Raw genomic sequence first — 23,589 nt, forward strand, 5'->3', positions numbered from 1 at the left:
CCCTCTGATCACCTACTCAAATCCAGGACACGTGCTCTGCCAACCTTCTTTCTAAGCAGATGATTCCAACTCCATTAGCTTTTCCTCCTCCTATTAATTTTTACCATGTTCTCCACGCCCCTCAACCTCACCTCTCCCCTCCACTCTGAGTTCCCGCGTCTTTAGTAAGCGGTGGAGCTCAGCACAGGATCTTGTAAGCTCTGATTAGTGTGCTTGGAATACAACACTAGTTACTACGTTAACAGTGAAAGGGAAGTGAATGTAGGGTTGCATACGTCACATTCTGCTCTTCTGTTAAAAGGCGCTTCGTGGTATTACTTTTCCAGAGAATTTATAAAATCTCAAACTTGATGAACGCACATGTGGGCATCACTTGAAATGGGCACGGGTTCCCTACATTCACTACCCTCTTGAGAAAACACTCAGGACACGACTCTCACCTCGGAGCAGAGTATCATGCCACATACCTTTCCTTCGGAGACCCACACGGCTTCTCCCTGCTGCTGCTGAATTGTGTCCTTCAAGCTGCCAAACCAGCCATCGTTGGCTGAATTTAGGTTGATTGTAGCTACAGAAACGTAAACACAAAGGTCTATGTCAATTTCCAGAGCAATGTTTAGTACAAATGCTATTTGACGTAATTTACAAGAATTTCTGTCATATTTGAATTAAAACTTTGGGAAGGGGGAGCTTTGGCAAACTCAAGAGAAAGTGTGCACATATTTGAACTCTAAACCCTTTTAGCTGAATGTAATTAAAACTCTTTCCCATCTAGCTGTCGGAGTTTACAATACAGACAAATGTTATAAAGCTAAAAATGGATTAGCTCCTTTTCAGAATGTCTATTTATCAGAAAGGTTACCTTTAAAAAATGTTTTTAAAGAATGTGTTTTCAGGAGCAAACAACACATCTAAAATAAATATAAAAAATCATATTCTAAAGATCACTACATAGACATGTATATAGTAAGAAAAATATACAACCGATGGACTATTATCTCCAATAAAATACTAAAGGTAACATTTAAATGTATATCGTTTTGATAGGCTTAAACATTTCAGAATACAGACACAGATTAACTGAACTGTACAGGTCTGTATTTGTGGAATATATGTTTTCTGTTCAGAACAAACTATATCTTACATAATAGCCCTTACTATGGATTGACAAAGCACTTTTCCAAATACCTTACATGGATTAGTTCATTCCATGCTTAAACAAACCTTGCAAGGTGGGTATTGCTATCATTCCCATTTTACAGATGAGAAACTGAGGCACAGAAGTGAAAGTAGCCCAAGGCCTCATACCAAGCCAGTGGAGAAGCCTGGATGCAAACTTGGAAGTCTGCTTTAAGAGCCCATGGCCTTCTAAAAACATGAATTTACAGCACCAACATAAAATGCCAACCAAGTGAAGATACGCAATCATTCTTCAGCAATATGTATTTATGGACTTAATCAGGATAAGCCGGACAAGCAAAATTGGGCCTAAAATTGTCAAACTGCAGGTAAATTAGGATTTTTAAAAACCATATTGGCATGGCTTTTTATTTGGTGTATCACATTACGTGTACCACTTGAAAGAAACTGGAGCTTGTTGGTTAGAAGTCGCCCGGCACCCTGCTCCATCGATCCTAAGTCTGCTTACTCCTCTCCATAGATGGCCAAGAAGAACCAGGAAGCAAATTTTCTAAGCAATTATGCTTCAACTTTTCTCCCTAGTAACACATAGCCTTCTTTCATTTAGAAAGTTCTAACAGTGACCTTGGAAAATCCTGAATGGTCTTACAGTTTCCTCAGTTATTAATTATTTATAACACTAGAATGAACTGAGACATGGGACAACTCAAAGGAAGTTACCCTCGACTCCTTGGAGTTGTATCCTTATCATGGTACTTTGCAGAGATTACTGTGCTCTCGGGAACTACAGAAGTGGGACTGTGCACCCCACACACAAAATGAGTGATTTGTACTAAATGTACACAGAACAGTAAGCTGCCTTTTGAGCTGCCTTGAGCTTTATGTTGGACTTGTCTGAGATGAGTACAGTCTGTATTTATCATGAGGAAAACCTAACGTTAAAAGGGCTATTTATGAAATGTTGAAAATATGTTCATGCCCCCTGAAAAAATAAAGTCATAAAACCTCTTATTGAATTCCCATTGAGTCAAACATGTGGGGCAGGGGGGCGGGGAGCTTCACAGTAGCTAATTTCCTAAGCCCCATATAAAGGTAACATCCAACTATGTTGGCAACATCTAACTCATGCACTTGATCTTCTTTTTTTTTAAGGAGTAGATCTTTTTTAAGGTATGCTTTTTTTTTTTGTTGAGGAAGATTAGCCCTGAGCTAGCATCTGTTGCCAATCTCCCTCTTTTTTTTTCTCCTCATGGCCCCAGTACATAGTTATATATCCTAGTTGTAGCTCCTTTTCCCTCTTCTACGTGGGACGCCACCTCAGCATGGCTTAATGAGTGTTGTGTAGGTCTGAGCCCAGGATCCGAACTGGCAAACCCCAGGCCGCCAAAGCGAAGCACTCAAACTTAACCACTACACCACTGGGCCGGCCCCACGTGACCTCTTTTTGACAGGTGGGTACACAACTACGATGCTGCCTTTCCTTTACTGGGAATCAAGTACCTTTAGTTTACAACATGTTAGCTTTCACTCATTAGGTTTTTTAATAATTAAACCAAGTTCCCACCACTTTGTAAGTTAGTATGCATGGATGGTAAGTAGAGAACAATGACACAATCCATAGACATGTGGGTGCTAGGTCATGCGCTGGCCTTGCAGGCCCCCACAAAAATTTGAACCTCATCAAAATGACCAATTATTACATGTCATGGATCTTTATGATCATTTTCAAACATTCAAAACTAAATATACAAAAGCCATGAGTCTCATGTACTCATTTTTTAGGATTAGCTACTTTTCAAGAAATCATCAATAGGATTTCAGATTACTATTCTCTATGCAGATGGTTCTCTTATTTCTTTCATTCTTCAATTCTCTATTTCTCACTTTTGAGCAAAGAGGCTACATTTTACATTTCACTTACCTGTGAAAAGATGTGCACAAGTTTTCTTAAGCTTGTTGGCTTGATCATATAACTTTCGGGAACTTTTGTTGGACGTTGGATTCAACCTCTGTCTCATGGTTTTGACCCCCTGTCTAGAGTCTGGGTTGAAAAAGATGACAATCGGGAACCACTGAGTATAATTCAACAGGTCCACAGCTCTAGGAGTCACGTCCAGCAGTGCGTGCTTATCCTGTTAGAAATGGGGAAAAGTCACGTAAACGAGCATATAAAGTCGTATAGCATCGATGAGTTTGCCTTAATAATAAAGGCTGCATCAGATAAAACTTGTCAGTTTCAATCAAAAAAGCAGAAAATGTTTGCCTCTATATTATGTCCACTTTAATATTACCAATCTGTTAGAACTTCTGAGAAAATGAATTAACAGGTTATTTGGTATAATGCTGGGAACTCTGAAAAAAAAAACCAACACATCACGGCCATAGAACATCGACTGGTTTCCACACAATGACACGGTTTGCATTTATAGTCATCTTTTATCATTAACATTTAATGATTATGAAAATGCAGATTCTGTTCTAAAATAGACTGTGGCAAATCACGACCCAATTCTTTCTGATAACATGGGCTTCAGATGAATTTGCTCACCTGTTCAATAATTTGCCTCACGGTATTTAACCGCACCACCCCGCTGGATTTCTCGGATCCTGCATCTTTTGGTTCAGTTTCTGTAAAAGCAAAAAAAATTGGCTAAAAAATTTTTTAGAAATTAGTGACAACCAAATTCTCCAGCCTACCATTAGGAGCGATGGGACACTGGACATTATGTGCCTCCTATGGAGAGGCAATGGAAAGGACCCACACCACTGTTCAACTGAAGCCCAATCAGAAGGAAACAGGCCAGTACAACAGGGAACAACCCATGAGACAACTGGCTTGGACTTTTCAAAATTTCAATGCCACAAAATAATTTAGAAAAAAGGAGGGGACTAGAGAGACATAAAAATCAAATGTACTGCAGGGGTGGCCCGGTGGTGTAGTGGTTAAGTTCATGTGGTCTGCTTCAGTGGCCTGGGGTTTGCAGGTTTGGATCCTGGACGTGAACCTATACACCACTCACCAAGCCATGCTGTGGCAGCATCCCATGTACAAAAAAATAGAGGAAGCTGTGTTAGCTCTGGGACAATCCTCCTCAAGTAAAAAGAGGAAAATTGGCAATGGAAATTAACTCAGGGCCAATCTTCCTCACTCAAAAAAAACCACAAAAAAATCAAAGATACTGCATGACCCTTGACTGCATTCTGAATTAAAAGAAAAGCTATGAAGGACATACTTGGGACAATTGAGGAAATTTGAAAAACAGACTATATAGTAAATAATACTATTGCACCAGTGTCAAATTTCTTGGCTGTGATAATGGCAGTGTGGTTGTGCAGGAGGAGAATATCTTTGTTCTTAGGAGATTCACAGGGTAAATAGTGTTACAACACGTGCACCTTAAATTTTCAAACAGTTCACCAGAAATTTAAAAAAGTGTATAACTATGTGTGTCTACGGGGCGGGGAGGGGTGTACAACGGCAAAATGGTAACACCCAGTGATGGTGACTCCAGGTGAAGGGTATGTGGGTGTTCATTATTTTTTCAATTTTCCTGCTAAATGTTAGATATTTTTTAAAATAAAAATTGGGGGAGGAAAAAAATATCCCTGACAGACTTACTAGCAGTTTGGAACAGGTCAGGTAACTCATTCGCCAGCTTTTCCAGCGCGATATCTGCTATGGGGCCAAACAAGACCACGGGTCTCTTGAAACCAGCTGAAACGAAATGAGAAAAGCCATGAAAACACGTATTACGTAAATGGGTATATACAACGTCCCAGCTGTTAAGACAAGAACACAAGTATTTCACAGGCTATCGATAAGATGACTGAATGAAAGAAACTGCATTCCCCACGCCCAGTTCAGCCCAGCTCTTTCCTGAAGAACATGCCCTTACTCCCCTCGCCATCATTAAACATAAACTTCGCTTCGGGTAATAGACGTTTGGATGGTGGTATTAAAAAGAATAAATGAGGTTGAGGAAATGGGTCTCCAATAGGAGTCTGCACAGCTCACTTTCTTGTAACTCTTGTTTAAATATGATTTCTAATCTATAACCTGGCTTTGGCCTAAGTGATATAGATAAGCTTGAACTTGACCATTACAGTCTGAAAATGAAGAGAAACAGGCTCAGACCCCGGCCGGATCATTTCCTGGCCCCACTTGGCCTCCTCACCTTCTCGCAGCAAAACCCTCTCATACGCCGGGAACTTGGTACTAACAGACACAGCAGCCGTCAGGTCTTCCCGACTCTTCCTTAGGTTTTTCTTCGCGCCAGATCTCTGGCCGCGCATTCTCCAGAAATCCGCCCTGTCCCCAGCATTGTCTCTTTGGGCATTCTGAACGCTGGCCATTTGTTCAGCTCTGAGAGAAGAAACCACAGGAAGTAAACCCCTAAAGCCAGAAGATGTGCAAATGTGCGTGTCATTAACCAAATCCAGTAACACTGACATGAAGCTGGATTAAAGACAATGAGGCTTGATGATGAAAAAGTTTCACAGAGTGGGAAACATGGGGACCTTCTCTGCCCAGTGGAGGGAAAGAAAAGATGCGTGCACGTAAAATCCACTCGAAGTCGCTCAGTAATAAACATGCTACACATGGCTCGTTCTGGGAGGCTGGTATATGGTACACACACCTGAAACACCGGCTCAAGTACAATTACCTTTCCTATTCTCCCCACTGTCAGCCTCCCAGCGTTCACTGGGGTCGATAATGAGGACCGGGCACTCGACAAGGGCGGCCTGTTTCTAAGAGCTGTGCTGGTGTGCTACGGCCGGTGGCACCTGCTCATATGCTGTGCAAGGCAGCAGATGCTCCTCAGGATGTTGTTCAACGCCAGCCAAGTGCACCAACCAACCACGTGATGCTAATACAGCAAACCAGCTGGTGGCTATTCCCCGGTTCCCGGTCCTTCCTCATGAACAACACGTAGATGGTGGGAGAGGACATGAGGACAAATAACGAAGTCACGTGGGGCTTTCTTTCCGACGGGGGGCGGAGGGGAAGTATTGCGGTTTATCTGTGGGGGGAAGGTTTAAGAGGGGCATGTGGGAGTGTGTGGTCCCAGATACCTGCTTTTGTTGGGGATTAAGCCTTTCTCCAACTCATTTCCGATCCGCACGGCCAGCCAGTGGCCCAGCTTGCCATCGTACAGCGTATCGACCACTCGGAAGACCTCGCCCCGGGTGAAGGCCAGGCTCTGCGGAGTCTCCTTCTCGCATTCAAAGTGGCTTCTTATAAAAAACGAGTCCCCTCTGCCACAAGCCAGTATGTCTCTATACACTGAAAGACAAAAGCACCATTGTATGTCGCATTCAGCCTGGTCAGAGGTCTTTTCTTGAAGAGGTACGAGCTTCGGCCATCTCTGATCACCCTCTTTCCCCTCTCTTCGTTCAGTGAACCCAGTGGACAGGCCCCAGGGAACCACAGATCAAGAAGGAAGAAGGACAAATACCTAAGTGCATGAGTTGCCCAGATATTTGACCAAACATTATCCTGGGTGTGTCTGCAAGGGTGCTTTTGTTTAAGTTAACATTTAACTCAGCAGAGTGAGTAAAGCAGATGGCTCTCCCTCATGTGGGTGGGCCTCATCCAAACACCTGAAGGCCTGAACAGAACAAAAAGGTGAACTCTTCCCCAAGTGAGAGAAAGCTAACTCCTCCTGCCTTTGAACTGGGACATTAGCTTTTTTCCTGCCTTCAGACTCAAATGGAAACGCTGACTCTTCCCACGTCTTGAGCCCGCTGGCCCTCAGACGGCACCCCCAGCACTGGCTCTCCTGGGTCTGAGGCCTTTGGACTTGGACTGGAACTAAACCCTTCTCTCTCCTAGGTCTCCAGCTTGCTGACTCACGTGGCAAATCTTGGGACTTGCCAGCCTCCATAACCGTGAGCCAATTCCTTATAATAAAACTCAATCTCTCGTTCTCTTTCTCCCCACCCTTCCCGTGTACATCCTGTTGGTTCTGTTTCTCTGGAGAATCTTAACTAATACAGCTGCCAATCAACCCTCGGAAGCAGACAGGGAAGATACAATCAGCTCCCTTTTTACGGATGGGAATGAGGCCTGGAAAGGGGAAGCCACGTGTCAGATGGTAAGGGTTAGCGTGGGGGCCAATGGCAGGTGTGGCCCTTGCATCTGTCGCATGGAGAACCCCAGGCAGTGCTTCAGGACAGATCACTGCTCAGAGAAGCGTTATTCCAAACTGACACGACTAGTGAAATTATTTCAGTGGATGCATAGAAAACATTTCTATAGAAAATAGTACCCGAATTTTCTCCACACACCTGTGACCCAGAGATCAAGGGTCAAGAACCAATCAATTTTTTAATATCCAGATTAGCCTATTCTGGAGCCAAGATACCTCTCTCATCTCCTCCCCTCCCCTCCCAATTAAACTAATGACCAAACGTGCTCACCATCGGCTCGGCTCTGAGCTAAAATGGTCACCACTTCACCTTTGGGGATTTCTAACAGGTAGAGAACAGCATCCTCCCGAACCAGCCCTCTGAAGTCCTGCGTGTTCACCTGACAGGAAGGGCAAACAGGAAAAAAAAAAAAAAGGAGTTTATAAAAAGGTGCCACCTGCACTTTTTGTCTGTCTGTTTTCATCAGGACCCGCCCAGAGCAGAGCTCAGATGTAAGGAAGTCCTCAGTGTGCCCACTCGAACCCTCGCAGCAGCCTGCTGCGGGCCTGGGCTGTGCGAGCATCAACCGCCCGCTCCTGCTCCTTGCACCACCAACCACCCCTTAGGGATATGCCAGTCCATCAAGGATGTGTCACGGGATCCCATTAGAGTTTCTTGTGGCTGTGTCTGTTTCCCTCTCTTCTTTGAGTCTCCCATAGAGGTAGCCAAGGGGATAACATGCAATCATGGAACAGAGAGCTATAATGCAATAGGTAGTGGTGGGGTCTATGGCAAACAAGCATGCTGGTCCAGCTTAAGATATTAACACTGTTTTTAAACTGATTCAAATAAAAGCGTGACAATAAGAATTCTGACCAAGTCTGCCTTTCTCCTCTAGCTTGTATCAACTAAATTTAGGTGTTTAATATGTTTATGAAATTGAAGACCATTAGCCTAATATACAGGCTTATATATTTAAGCTTCTAGCACACACTTATTTCCGGCAAGGAGCCCACAACATTTATTCCTCATTGATTAAGTAGCGGACACTGTAAATAGCTTTTGGAAGATGAGTTAGAAAGCAAGTAAAACTGAAATGTGACACAAAGAAAAAGACATTTTGAAATCTCAGTTCTGTACCTTTAAAACAGAATTAGTAAAATGCAAAAATTATTTTAAAGTACCTGATATTTTAATAATGAATTACAGAAGTGAAAAGAAGATTTTCTTCAATCATTGAGGACTGCAGAATCCTTTTAATCGAAGAATAATGCTTTATTACTGGAAAAAGATGATTAACTGAGCCTAATTTAATTAAGGTTAGAGTTTATGACTAAGTGAAAATAGGCATTAGACTAAAACTTACTTGGTGCTTTTAAAATAAAGCGATTTGCTAAAGCAATCACATTAACTTTTCCTTTGAAACATACTTCTGTTCACGATAACTGTCACCCCCATCTCTCCATTCCCCACTAGGGATCACTGCCTTTGGAATCGAATCCTTTCTTGTGCCATTGGTATACTACACCTGTGTCTTTATATGGCCACATATATGCTTTCATATGCTGTTCATGCTTCTATTTGTTTATTTAAATAAGACAGGGCCCTAGGGCTGAGGGAAGACCTTGGGGGTCCCTCTCTCCATCTCTATGGCCACCTGAGACTGACCCTCCATCAAGCCCAAAGCTATAATTGTCAAAATTAAAGTACACATGGAAGCTACATTTTTAGAATCCACATAGTTAATAACCAAACTTAGGAGCTTTTTTCTTTTTTCCATTTCACAGAAGTTTCCGAAAGAGAAATGACAACCAATACCATAAACAATAAAGAGATAGTCAAGCCAAGCACAAAAGCACATACATTTCTGTTATTGATAAGGCACATATTCTGCCACAGCAGAGCACACATGCTTTCATTCACATGTCAGCCTGTCGCCTTGACAAAAGGAAGAGTTGTGCACTTAAAAAAATCTGCAACAGGGGCCTGCCTGGTGGTGTAGCGGTTAAGTTCGTGCACTCTGCCTCAGTGGCCTGGGGTTTGCTGGTTCAGATCCCAGGCACAGACCTATGTACTGCTTATCAAGCCATACTGTGGCAGGTGTCCAACATATAAAATAGAGGAAGATGGGCTCAGGGCCAATCTTCCTCAGCAAAAAGAAGGTTGGCAGCAGATGTTAGCTCAGGACTAATCTTCCCCCCACAAAAAAAAATCCACAAGAGAAAAATGCGTCTAGTCTATGCACCTAGTTCTCCATGTATACTCAATTTGGCCATGAAAAGGGGCAGTGAAACAAATTAAAGTGAAAAAGGCCAGGGTAGCACTTTGATACTTGAAGGTTAAGTTGTACAGTCCTCTCCAATAAATATCCTCTTTCGTTATCTATTTAGCAGTCTGCAGGATCTAGCTACTTCTACTGTGAGCCTGAAGATGATTCTGTGTCAGCTACAGCTTACAATCGTGTAGCAGCTTCTCCGCCCTGGTAGGCAAACTCAATCGTTTTCACCCATTTGTAGAACTGAGGGCTCCTTCTGGAGTCAACAGAAGATAACTGACGCCGGAGAAGGAGAACCATCTATTGCCTGACCTCCATGTGGGATTATTGCAAAAGAAGCCGGTTCCCACAGTGTCTTCCTTGTCACCAGCGTGACAACAAAAAACAAAACTCCTAAGTATAAATGTGCGTACCGTGACTCTTGTCTGTGGAAGTGACTCTCCCATCTTTAACGACTTACACAGAGATCCGTCAAGCCCCTAGGTGAATTCACTATTTTTTTCATGGAAATCCAGAAAATCTTTTTTTCCCTGTGGTACAAAAATATTTTATCCTTGAACCTCCAGGAGCAAAGGATTCCAAATTGCTAGCTGACATCCTATGGCCCCACACTAGTTAGGAAACAGGCTTTTTCTTCTTTGGCATCAGCCTAGGAGTAAACTGGTATGAGCTGGCACCCGGACGGGACTCTCATCCCTAACACTTGGCAAGTGGTGTTTCCTAGGATCGTGTGGTACCACGAAGTTCACCCAGGTACGTTTAGTCTTCTAGGATGCTGACCGGAGCCAAAGACGGTCTAGAATGTCACTGGAAAGCTTCAGCAAAGCTCTTGATCAAGGTTTGCCCTTCATCTGCTCCAGAAAAGAAAGCTGGGCTACCGCAGGGGGTCAGGAGCCAGGAAGGACGAGGAGCGCCTGTTTGGTGCTCTGCTGCTTGGTCCCTCAGGAATTCTGCAACTTTTTCTCTCTTCTCCTTTGCACCTAGATGGTCTTTCCAGACCCCTAGTTGATTACACATGGATTTTCCACTAAAGTTGATGATAAAAACCTCAGATATAAGAACTGCAAGTTTTCAGAAGCAGAAATTCTGGTGAAAACAGTTCCCTCATATTCTTCTTTTTAGCCACAAAGGTGCTTGACATTCCTGAAGTTTATTTTAAAGTCAATGGAAAACACATTATATTTATTTTATAAAATAAATATACAGTCAAAAATAAATAAATAAATATACAGTCAAAAATAAAACTCAGTCAAAGCTGAGTTGGTTATCGTTTTTTAACTCTTTAAAACCAACAGGTGGATACAAACCTATAGTTACTTTAAAAGTATCAATATTTGATTAACCGGGAATTCCCCTTCCTGGACAATTCTAGATGTAAATAACATATTGAGTGGCAGCGACTTACTGTTTCCCAATGATGAAAAAGAACGGACACTGACCTTCCTACTCTGTGCCAGAAACTCTGCCAGGTGCCTTGTGAGTCTTATCTATTCTAATCTCCCCAGGGTCCCCACAAGGAAGGACCCTTATCCTCAATGAACAGATACAGAAACCCGAGTTTCAGAGGTTGAGTCAGGGGCACAGAACTAATGAGATGCTGGGAATGGATTCAAACGGGACGATCTGATGACAACACCCACCTTTGTTCAGTTACAGCACACGGCCTTAAGAGTGACAACCAGGCAGGGGAGTCAACTAAAACCAAACATTAGCAAGACCTTTTGAAAGACCTTCCTCCTAGGCCTTTACTTAGAGTCACAATTGTTTTTTGTCAAACTAATAAAAGTCTTTGCAAGGGTCTTGCGATACTATAAAATCCCAGAGACAGAGGGAGGAGTTTTGGGTCCCGGGATTGAGGAGACAGGACCCATTCAAGGAAAACAGAGACTTTAACGCTCAGCATCAACAAAACCACAGCCAGTCAATTTTCACAAGCTGGACCACTTGCCTCTCCAGAAAACCCCACTCTTTCCCAGTAACTTCTAGAAAACGTGCTGGGTTTTCATTACCTTCAGAATCTGGTCTCCTTCTTGAAGGCCTTCTTGCTCCGCCGAGGTACCCTCTTGAATGCCGGCCACAAATATCCCAACGTCGTTGCCACCGGCCAGCCGGAGGCCCACACTGTCTCCCTTCTTGAACCTCACCATTTTGGTATTGGGGCTGCAATGGGTTCAGGTTCAGAAAGGAAAGAAGGGAGGTGGGTTTTTTGTAAAGGGGAACCAACATCAGCAGTTGAGATCGGATTTCTTCTATCTGTAGAGTGATTCATAGTTTAAAAAGGTCTCTCTCATTTTTCTCATCTAGTCTACAATCTTATCTTCCTTGGGACTGTGAGACAATCATCAGTAGGCCTACCTTACCAGTGAAGAAGCAGCAGAAATACAGAATGCTTACGTAAGCTCATTCAAGACGAGAAAGCAACAAAGAGCAGAGTTGGGGCTAAATTGCGGCCATCTGCCTCCTGGCTCAGGATTCTTCCAAAGGAAATCCTGCCGCCACCATAGAGCTCTTGTCAAATGGAGACACAGCCTGGGTCTAGGGAAGCAGATCCTACTCCAGGGAGCTGCTGCTCCTGACCACCGATGACCGAGGGCCTGTCATTATCAAGTGCATGTCACTGTGCCATGTCTCCCTGCCCTCCACATGCTGGGATCCTTCTGTCATGCAGCCCCGACTGAGACACCGCAGTTCAGCAATATTCCACCTATCTGGGAGCTGCTGATCTGGAAAACTCAAATATTCTGAATCACATTCTGGAGAAGCAGCCAGATAAGCAGACAGCAGATAAAGTTAACATCACAGAGTTCACCCACTCGACATTTTACTTTTCCTATAAATGATTTCTGTTCCTCATAAACACTGGCAGTAGGGGTTGGTTAAAGGTGGCTGATTATATGCAGAATCACCATCTGTAGTTTAAAAACACCATTCTTCTCAATTTCAGTTATGAAGACAGAGCTGTGTGGAAGAGGAAAGAAAAGAGAGAGAGACTAAAATACATACCCGTATATTGCTTCATCTTCAGGACTAGGACGGGAAAAAGTTCTTGGGGCTGGTTTTGGTTGAGGAGCTGTGGATTAAAAACATCTATCGTTGTCAACCTGAACTAATGGGAGTTTGTTCGTATCAAAACAGAAGGATCACAAAATCCACAGAAATTTCCAGTGTGTACCTTACGCTACATACATGCCATCAAATCAAACAAATGAAATAAGTCTTTGAAATAAAGTTTAATTTTGAGGCATTAACAGGAACCAATGGTTTCCCAAAGTAAGTGAGAAGAAAAATGAACCTCCAAAATGCAAGGTGCCTAATTCCATGTACAAGAAGAGAGCATTTTTCATAACTTATAAACCATGTATGATGCTATATTTTCCATGGATAAATATTTATGTGTGTAAAATCATGATGATAACTGTAGGGTGGTGGAGGTGGGGTTAGGCGATGGGGTTGAGATCAGAGACAGGAGACAAAAGAAACTCAACTAATCAAATATGACAAAAAGTGACATGTACTTAGAAATATATATTTGGTCTCTGTCCCCAGTTTCCGATACAGAGCTCCTAAAATCCCTGTAACTTCCAGAGTGACAGGGGTGCCAGGAGCATCTTTTGCTCTAATATGTGCTCTTTGACCCCAGTTCCTAACACAGAACCCTTCATCCCTTGGAATTTCCTGGATGAAAGGAGTGTCTTTGGTTGTAAAGAGATGACTCTCAGCTTCAGGACGGGGAAAGAGCAAGCCATGATCAGAAGCTTCGAACTTTCAGCCCACCGCCCCATCCTCTGGGAGGGGAGAGGGGTTGGAGATGGAGTAAATAATCTATCACGCACAGGACAAAGCCTCCATAAAAACCCATAAATGGTAGTGTGTGGAGCGCTTGAGGGTTGGTGAACACACTGAGATACGGGAGGGTGGCGTGCCTGGAGAGGGCGTGGAAGCTCTGTGTCCCTCGCCCCACACCTTGCCCTAGGCATCTCTGCCATTTGGCTGTTCCTGAGTTGGATCCTTTATTTAAAAAAAAATGGCAACATGGGGCCGGCCCTGTTGCACAGTGGTTAAGTGCGCATGTTCCACTTCTCAGCGGCCCTGGGGTTCGCCGGTTCAGGTCCTGGGTGCAGACATGGCACCGCTTGGCACGCCATGCTGTGGTAGGTGTCCCACATATAAAGTAGAGGAAGATGGGCACGGATGTTAGCTCAGGGCCAGGCTTCCTCAGCAAAAAGAGGAGGACTGGCAGTAGTTAGCTCAGGGCTAATCTTCCTCAAAAAAAAAAAAACACCAAAAAAACAAAAACAGGCAACAAAGTAAAGCGCTTTCCTGAGTTTTGTCAGCCATTCTAGCAAATTTATCAAACTTGAGGAGGGCGTTGTGGGAACCCCTAGTTTAGAGCCGTTCGGTCAGAAGTACAGGTGGTAACCTGGGAATTTCGATTGACGTCTGACCTGGAGGCATCCTGGGGGACCAAGTCCTTAACCTGTGGGGGTCTGTGCTAACTCCAGCTTGTCAGTGTCAGAACTGAACCGAATTGTAGGACATCCAGTTGGCAACTGGAGAATTCAAGAATTGACAGTTGAGTAGAGGAAAAAACCCACACAACTGGTGCCAGAAGTGTTGTGAGCAGAAACAGTTCAGGTTGGAATCAGGGATGAGAGATAAAAGGATCAAGACTAATCAAATATAACAAAATGTGACCAATCTACTGGCATACAGAAAGAGCTATTCTTCATACTTTTTCAAGATTAAAAGAGAAAGAGACTGGAATGCCTCTTCCATATGAGAATGATTTTTTAAAATAATTTCTCTCTCTCCTTCTAGCCACCCCCTGGAATTTCTAAGCACATACTTCTGAACACAATTGTGGAAAATGAGCCTCACCTGGGGGTTCCTCTTGGTGTCTGGGCTCCTTGCTGGTCTCAACATCCCCGGAGGATTTAAAGGGAGTGGGAGTGGCGCCCATCCTGGACCATCTGTTCTGCATGTCCTCTCTTGAACTTAAGCACATACCATGTTAATGCCTCGCAACATAAGAGATCTGCAAACACTGTGTGTGTGCGCTCACAGTGGCAGGTGCAAGGGGAAATACACATCATCTCACCTTGGCCTTTCCTTCAGCTTTTCGTTTGAGGAATGATAATCATAATCGGAATACTGCTGCTGTCTCTCCTCTGGCGAAAACGATCGGTTTGACTCTATTTCTGAGATATCTAGTTTCAAAAATAAGCAAAGACTGTTCAATAGAATATTTAAGACCTGTACCAGAAATTATACTCTTCTCTGGGTAAGGAAGCATGGGAAATGGAAGAGAGGCAGGCAGTAAGTGTGCTATTAGTCTAATAGTCTTCACTTGAAAAAACAATCTGAGAGTTTGAAGGGAAAGGCATTAATTAATAAAGAGGAAGCCAAATTCAGAATTTTGTGTGCCTCTTTCATTATACTTTCCATCAAAGCTGCTACTGAAGAGTCAAAGTTCAATTATTGGATCATATATCTTTATACTCATTTTTACCACACAGGCCAGTGCTTCTCAAACTTTAATGTGCATAAAAATCACCTGGGATCTGGTTAGAATAAGGCTGTCCTGCAGTGGGGCCTAAGATGCTGCAATTTTATCAGGCTCCGGGATGCTGCTGCTGGGGGGCCTGAGAACCACACTTTGAACAGCAAGGACATAAACCCTAAGCTCCCAGCACGCCGGGAACATTTCTCACACTCCACTTGTTTTCCCGCACTGTACTCATGGCAGTCACCAATTGGTTAGACTTTTGATATAATGGAAATTAAACTAAGTTTTAAGGTTTTATAAAGTAATTCTTTTAAAAATCAACAGAGTCTGTTTTCAAACTTGCCAACTTAATATTTTCTAAACTTTCCTGAACAAAGGCAGTATTAGATGGTTAAGCAAGAAATATCATGATTACTTATTTTTATTGGTAATTTTTACATGGTTAAAATGTTATCCGATATATAATTAATGTTGGAGAAATGAACATAGCTTCATTAAAGAGGTGACACTGGTTGCTAATCAATGAATACCACAATATGCAGCCATTCTAACTCTTCATTCTAGCGTCCACCTGTCTTAGCTATCCTCCACATTGTCTTCTCTTTGTTGGAAATATTAAAAGCCCCTTTAAAAAAACCACACGAGAAAGTGCAAGAATGAGCAATTTACAAATGTATGTGGATAGTTCTTCGAAATGCTCGTACATACATCTTTCACTGAGAAGTTTTGTTTTCAGTGGCCTAAATCAGAGTGCACCGGCAGTTCACAAGGGCACCAGAATTCCATACTGGAAACCTAATTTCAGCAGACACTTTAATAAGAAAATAACAACAAACACTTATCTTTTGGAATTCAAGTTTAAAAGAGAGGTTTTTGTCGGAAATATAACTTGTAGCTGGATGGCTATGCTAACTAGAGATGAGACTGCGAAAGCACAGCCTTCCTTGCGGCCAGCTAAGCTCATGGCTTCCTTTACCTTCTATTTCTGAGTCGCTGTCATTCAAGGACGGGATGTTGATGAGTGTCTGCTTGCTGTCTCTCAACACCACCAGCTGGAGTTTTCCTCTTGACTTTTCTATCAGTTTTCGAGCATCCGTTAAAGACATGTTCTCAGTTACAGTTCCATTTATCTGTGTTTATGAAGAACAGTAATGTTACATGCAATACGACTATTCACAGCGAAATAGAAAATTTGTGTTTTCCCCTTCAAAAAAGGCTTTGCTCAGATATTCAAAACAGACATGGACTTCCGGATGACTGACTGAATAAAAAGAAATCATCCTTTAAATTAAATATAACCTTGCCGGCCTGGATCCAAATACAGGTGTGAGAGAGCTGTAGTGTCCTTAAGTTACTCTGCTAATTTATTTAACTTCCAAGCTCAAGACAATGGTTTGGTTTACTGCTGGAACGTGTTTCCTGACCAGACAGGTTTACAAAAACTATTAAATATTCAGTACTCCTATACCACCAACTCTTGCTCTCATCTTTCCCCAGTTTAGAGAATAAGAGTTTAACCTTCAAATAAACAGGGAAGAAGAAAGTATTCATTGAGGGGTTTTTTGGACTGACATTAAACTATTACAAATCTCCAGGTCTGGTTTTTCTAATAAGATTATGTCACTCTGCTGCTCTCCCCAGCTTTGCCTCACTGCTGACTCCGGTCCCAACAACATTTCACTGTGTTGGCTCTTGAATGTGGAACTGCAGACTATGAAGCCAAGCATGAGCCCCACTGTCCCCTACCCTCGTGACCCACCTTGAGAATTATGTCCCCTTCGTGCAGGTTCCCATCTTTACTTGCCAGACCCGTTCTGGTCATTTCCTTTATGAAGATCTGACTCCCAAGCCGGAGACCATACTCTAGGAGAAAACACATAAATACACACACGTTTCATCAACTTGTTCAGAAAACTTAGTCTGGTATTTTAGGACTACTTAAAAATATTTATGAAAAAATTAATTTTGCACATGGGATGTTCTGTAAGACAACCGGTTTGGATTTGTCAAAAAAGTGTCATAAAAAAACAAACGAGGCAGAGGGACTATTTGAGATGAAAAGACAAAAAGAACACAATGCATGAAGCTTCACTAGATTCTTGATCCAATGTGGGGCAGAGGCGGCGGGTGGGTTACCTTATGTTAAAGCAACTTTAAAATGAACTGTACTAAAATCTATTAAAAGGGGTATTAATGTTATTTATCTTAAGTGTAGCAATGGCATTATGGTTCTGTCGGAGAATGTTCTTATCCTTGGGAAATATCTGCTGAAATATTTAGGGGTAAAGAATTACGTTGCCTGCAACTTACTTTAAAGTGGTTCCAAAAATCCATGGGGGGAGGGGAGAGAGAGGGAAAGGAGAAAACGGAAGGAGAAAGAAAACAAATGTGGCAAAATGTTAACAAATGGTAAAACTAGGTGAAAGCTATATGAGTATTTGTTATAGAATTAACGTTTTTCAAAATAAAATGTTGGGAAGAAAAAAAAGAACTCAGTCCATCTTAATAGACATGTTCTGCTGACAATGTAGCCGCCTACAGGCAGGCACTGCAAACAGTATACTCTCCGTCTGCAACAATTCAGATTGTGTGGCATTTGGAACTCAAGAAAAGTCAGTGTGTGAAGAAAAAGGGTAAAAAAGCCAGGCAAAGTAATAAATAAAGTTTTTAACCAAAACCAGCATAGCTTCTGGGGCTTAGGGACTTTCAAATGCTCTCAGAAGAAAAAACACTGTATTTACCAAGTATGTATATTTTAAGGTATTTTAAATACTATTTAAACTATCCTGATTTTACTTATTAAAACTAGTAAAATCATGTATTTTAAGGATGAATTTTGGTTATTTTAGGAAGATAACACAACCTAGCAGATTTTAAAAGAGGCACATTCAAATTTTATTATATTGTTATTCTGCACTGAAACTCTTATAACTACAAAACAAAGTAACTTTCTACCGTTTAGAAAAGTTATGGAGGCCCAGCCCCATGGCCAAGTGGTTAAGTTCGCACAACCCACTTTGGTGACCTGGGGTTCACCGGTTCAGATCCTGGGCCTACACAACATCCATCAAGCCATGCTGTGGAGACATCCCACATAGAAGAATTAGAATGACTTGCAACTAGGATACACAACCATGTACTGGGGCTGTGGGGACAAGAAAAAAAAAAGAGGAAGATTGGCAACAGATGTCAACCCAGGGCCAATCTTACTCACCAAAAGAAAGAAAGAAAGAAAAGAAAAGTTATAAAGTGGATTTAAAGATGATTTAAATGACACAGTAAGTTAACATCAGATCTTACCACAATGATTAAAAGTGCTGAGGTCCACCCCTCCCCTTTAGGAAGCTGACAAGAAAGATGGGTAAGACAGCATCTTCTCTCACGGACGACAATTCCCTACTGGTTAAACAGCCTCACAGCCCAGGACCGAAGGCTCAAACACGTTTGAGTGATGACTTCTTTCTCATATGTCAACAATTCCTCTCTCCTGTTAAAAACTGCACTCTTTTTTTTTTTTTTTTAATATTGGGGGGCAGGGTTTAAAGAGGGGAGTCTAAGGTATTTCTTTTTTTTTTTTTAAAGATTTTATTTTTTCCTTTTTCTCCCCAAAGCCCTTTGGTACACAGTTGTATATTCTTCGTTGTGGGTCCTTCTAGTTGTGGCATGCGGGATGCCGCCTCAGCATAGCTTGACGAGCAGCGCCATGTTCGCACCAGGATTTGAACCAACGAAACACTGGGCCGCCTGCAGCGGAGCACGTGAACTTAACCACTCGGCCACGGGGCCAGCCCCAAAAACTGCACTCTTACTGGTAAGGCTGCAAATAGATTTACTGTGGTGTGCATGGGTATCTCTTAAATGAAGGGGGAAAAAATCAGCTGACCAGCTTCTATAAGATTTACCAGCAAGGCTATTTGGTGCCCATGAAACGCAATAGCTGGTCATACGAATGGATCATATTTTTCTTATCAAATGGAGGTCTTACCTACTGCCATATTTCTTTAAAGATTAATTCTTATGCAACTCTAGCCAGAGACAGCTAAGTTACTGTGTAATCTCAGCAAAAGGTGACAGAAACTCTTTTAAAAAGTGGCACTCTCTTTTTGCAGGGAAAGATTCGCCCTGAGCTAACATCTGTTGCCGATCTTCCTCTTCTTTCCTTTCCCCTCCCCAAAGCCCCAGTGCATGGTTGTATATCCTAGTTGGAAGTCCTTCTAGTTCTTGTACGTGGGATGCCGCCACAGCATGACAACTGACTGACAGGTGGTGGGGTTCCAAGACGGGGAAACGAACCCGGGCCCCCGAAGTGGTGAGAGCACTGAACTTCAACTACTAGGCCATCAAGGCTGGCGTGACCTTTTTTTTTTTTTAAACAAATTCCAAGTTTGAGGAAGAAAAATAGCCCGGGAAGAATAACATGCTGTCTCAGCAAAGGGACGTAAGCCCCTTTTTTCCAGGACAGTATTACTTAGACCAGGCATAACTTGGACAGTCTCTTAGAACCAGACAATGTCTTTTTAAATTACAGGTCACAGCCCATTAGTCTGGAAATCCATTTAGTGAGTTACGGCCAGCATTTTTAAATTAAATGTAACAGAACCTCTGAGACTGCATTACACAGAGTAAGTACCGTTCCACAACATTTTTCAAGTTTTTGATATGTAAGTGCATCCATGATTGTTTGCAAGATGTGGTTCGTTCTGCGGCAGGAGGAGAGGGAGGAAAAGGAAGAAGGGGAGGAAGAAGAAAAGTTTGGAAAGCACTGTCTTGGGTAACTCAACAACCTGGGAGGCAAGTCCTATAGAATGGGCATCGGATCTCTCAAATCTTCTTTCTCAAAACTTCTCTACAGTCCGCCTTTTAATCTGGGAGCAGAGGGTTTTTACTCTGCAACTCTTGGGGGTTAACGAATTAATATGTCATGATAAACGGTTATACAGATTCTACAGAATCCTTAAACCTCCTGAGATGCACATTCCTCAGAGACAGTGCAATCTCAACACTGGCCTGCACTTTCTGGAACTGGACTGCAGGTATCCCATTACTCATGTCCTTACATTATTCTTCGGGTATTTCAACAGGAACCTAGTTCTGTAACTCAACTCTTTATGCTCCTCCAGAACTAAAGAAAGCAAAGCCCCTCATCTGATAGGCCATTTACAATGCAAAATCTAAACCTAAAAAGCACGAAGCTTTTCACTTTGCAGTCTCAGGTATGCCCTTCATCTTTTTTCCTCTAAGAAGTAGAACAATTAGGAAACATGACGAGATAAAAGGTAAGTTACAAGGAACTTGAAAAGTTGGAAGCCAAGAATGGACGGAAGGAACATCTCAACACGGGGCTCTAAAGCCCTGCTCATTCATCTACTTATTTCCTATCATCTATTTCCAGGAGATAGAGCCTGAGTTCTAGCTCCAACACTTACTTACTGGCTTCAAAACACAGGCAACTCACTTCCCCTGAGTATCAGAATCCTCACTAAACTGTAGGTGCAACTAGATCTCTAGCTGCTGCACAGGGCTTTAGTGAATTCCGGATGTGACTAAGTACGTGCAAACACTGCCAGAAGTAACACAGGATGGCCAGATGCCCCCTCTTGCACGGCTGTACCAAAAACCTCTCTGCATCTGTATTCCCACCTGAGAGACAAGAATGAAGTCTCCCACCTCCCACAGAGGGCCCTGGTGAGGACTCAATAAGATAACATTCAGCATAGGCCCTGGCAAAGAGCAAAAAGTCAAAATCGGTATTGTCCTTGATCAATTTAAGCTGCACCAGGCTCACCAGGAGAGCTTGTTAACACAGACTCCGGGGGCCCACCCCAGGGTCTGACCAGTGGGGCTGGGGCCTGAGAATCTGCATTTCTAACAAGGGTCCAGGTGATAACTTAGCTGCTTTGAGAACCACTGGACTAGTAGCTTAAGGTCAAATTTCTGCAGACTGGCTCTGCCGCTGACACACAACTACGTGCAAGTCAATGGACTTCTCTGTGCCTCGCTTTCCTTGTCTATAAAGCGAAGCTCTAAGAGGAATTCCATCGCCAGGTGGTTGTGAGGATGAAATGAGCTAACAGTGCAAAGCACTCGGGTCAGTGCTCAGCACACAGTCAGCGACATGCAGGAGTTAGCTGTTAGTATTATAACAACAGTGCTTTTCTTCATCAAGCATGACTACCTTCATTTGCTTTGCTTTTCATCAGCAGGACACCGATGGGCCTGTCCGCATCCAGCCGGTCTGGTCGCCCCCTGGGGTCGGGGCTGGGGCTGCGGGAGCGCAGGTGCTCGCGGCTGCGGCTCCGGGACCCCTCGTAGCGGGCATCGGGCTGGGCCCTGCGGCTGTACTCCACCTCGGGGCTGTAGGCCCGCTTGTAGGCCTCATCAATGCCCCATCCGCGGCTGCGCTCTCGCGCTCGCTCGTAGTCATCATGGTCCAGGCCCCGCTCCAGGCTCCGGCCGCGGCTGCGCTCTCGCGCTCGCCCATAGTCGTCGTGGTCCAAGCCGCGCTCCAGGCTCCGGCCGCGGCTCCGGTCCCGCTCCCGGCTCCGGGCCCGTTCGTGGGGGTGCCCCCTCTCCGGGCTGTCCTCCAAGCTGCGGCTGCGCCCACCGCGGCTGCTGGGCCGGCTCCTCTCACTGTATCCGCTGTGGGCACTTCTGCCATCAAAGTCGTCCATCACTTCAAAAGCCCGGTCATCCTCATCCAGCGGACGGCTGCCCTGCGGCGGGGCCAGCTGGACCCTCCGGGGCCTCTTGACCACCTGTCAACAAAACGAACACAGCAGGGACACAGGACAATCACAATGAAACAGAATGCAGTGGTCAAGAGTCCTGGTTCTCTTTCGAGTAAAACCCTATGTCCCCGCCTACTCACTTCGCCTCCGGTTCCTCATCTGGAAAACGGACCATAAACACCTCACATGGTTGTGACTAAAATACGACAACAATGAGTATAAACCTCTGAGCACAGTGCCTCCAAAATCTGCTTCTACTCAGAGTGTGAAAATCACCAATGGACTTTAAATCACTAAGTTATAAAAATGAAAACCCAGCAACTGAGACATTCTATTCTAGTCTATGACTGCCTGGAGTCTTCCAAAAGTCAACGTCATTAAAAAAGGAGGCAGAGGGCGAGGCAGGGGAAAGAGGGACCCTTCTAGATTGAAAAAAGACTGAAGAGATAAGGACCAAATGCAACGAGTGAACTTTGATTGGATCTTGGATGGGGAAGAAAAAAGTCAAAGACATCTTGGGATATGGACTGGATATTAGATGATACCACAGAGTTATTACTAATTTTCTTAGGAAAATTACAGTTATGGAGAAGGGTGTCCTTAGTTAGGAGACGCATGCTGAAGTGAGTAAGACTCAACTGGCATGTCTGTAATTTCCCTCCAAATGGTTCACTAAACATACGTACAGTGTTTGTACACATACAGACAAAGAAAGATCAAATAAAGATGGCAGAATATTAACACTGTAAAAAATGTGTTTATTTTACTAGTCTGTGAACTTTTTTCTTTTTGTTTGAAAATTTTCATAATATAAGGTTGAAAAAAAAATTAAACACCATATCCCCGGTGCAGCCCCCTAGCAGCACCCTTAAATACCCTGTCTTCCAACGCTCACTTCGTGTGTCCACCTGCCCCAGTCAGCACAGACCCGCTCCAGGGCCGGACGGCATCTGGCTCATAGCTGACCCTCAACCAATGTTTGCTGAATGAGTGAGTGAGTGAATAATGAATGAATGCGATAGACAGCCTCTGTCTCCTAAGGAACTCCAGTCTATTAAGATGTAACAGATCTTGTTTGTGCCTTTTTACAAATGAGCTTTTGAGCTGAAAATTTTTTTCTAAATTAATACTATTTTACTATTGTTCACAATCTAGTTGATTCTCTAATCCGTCTTAAGGCAAACTCACTCAGATAAAAGAATCACTGGTCTTAAGAAGTTAGGAGAAGGTCGAGGAAAAGGCAGGGAGAGGTCACTTACATACATCTTCACCTCATCCATAACATCACCCTTCAAAGTACTGAGGATACAAGAAGTAGCGGCCTCTAGATTACGTAATTCTGTCAAGTGCTTAAAAGCAAGTGGTAATTTTCCTCTGGGCATAAAAACAAAACGCTATTGAGGCGAGCTGCAGCCGAACCCGGAACTTACGATGGCAGCGATCTTCCCACTTTTTCTCAACTGCTGCACCGCAAACGAATGGAGCACACCCTCCATGGGGGTGCCGTTGACCATGACCACCCTGTCATTTTCTCTGCAAACAAAAATAAAAACGGGATGCGAAAAACTCCCATCTCTTCACAGTAAATCGTTTATTTAAGAACAAACAGAAGCAGCAATCTGACCCGAAATACTTATTAAAGGGCTCAGTGTCTGATGACTCCCGAGGCTTAATCAGTTGACTGGGTCTGAGCTCCTCTGAGGGAGGAACCCAGGGGCCGCTCAGCCCACTTCTGACAGGGTCTACTGGGAACCACCTGGGGGAAGGACCCAAACCACGGGGTGCTTCCAGGAGGCACGTGACATTCTCGA

General features: G+C 43.4%; 1 protein-coding gene across 27 annotated transcripts in view; it reads right to left on the reverse strand.

Moving 5' to 3' along the window:
• TJP2 (tight junction protein 2) overlaps positions 1 to 23,589 on the reverse strand; it is a 116,062-nt gene that overhangs the window by 7,170 nt on the left and 85,303 nt on the right. For all 27 annotated transcript variants that reach the window (XM_070590495.1, XM_070590510.1, XM_070590505.1 and 24 more), the window contains 15 exons: positions 23,209 to 23,311; positions 21,226 to 21,805; positions 16,810 to 16,913; positions 16,027 to 16,180; positions 14,643 to 14,751; positions 14,423 to 14,538; positions 12,548 to 12,614; positions 11,554 to 11,704; positions 7,561 to 7,669; positions 6,214 to 6,424; positions 5,316 to 5,503; positions 4,760 to 4,855; positions 3,689 to 3,768; positions 3,062 to 3,272; positions 468 to 568 (listed from right to left, as the gene is read on the reverse strand). In XM_070590495.1, the coding sequence (XP_070446596.1) occupies positions 468 to 568; positions 3,062 to 3,272; positions 3,689 to 3,768; positions 4,760 to 4,855; positions 5,316 to 5,503; positions 6,214 to 6,424; positions 7,561 to 7,669; positions 11,554 to 11,704; positions 12,548 to 12,614; positions 14,423 to 14,538; positions 14,643 to 14,751; positions 16,027 to 16,180; positions 16,810 to 16,913; positions 21,226 to 21,805; positions 23,209 to 23,311 (2,380 nt within the window). The remainder of the gene's footprint in view (positions 1 to 467; positions 569 to 3,061; positions 3,273 to 3,688; positions 3,769 to 4,759; positions 4,856 to 5,315; positions 5,504 to 6,213; positions 6,425 to 7,560; positions 7,670 to 11,553; positions 11,705 to 12,547; positions 12,615 to 14,422; positions 14,539 to 14,642; positions 14,752 to 16,026; positions 16,181 to 16,809; positions 16,914 to 21,225; positions 21,806 to 23,208; positions 23,312 to 23,589) is intronic.

Source organism: Equus przewalskii, chromosome 22 (assembly GCF_037783145.1).
Source record: "Equus przewalskii isolate Varuska chromosome 22, EquPr2, whole genome shotgun sequence".
Classification (NCBI taxonomy): domain Eukaryota; kingdom Metazoa; phylum Chordata; class Mammalia; order Perissodactyla; family Equidae; genus Equus; species Equus przewalskii.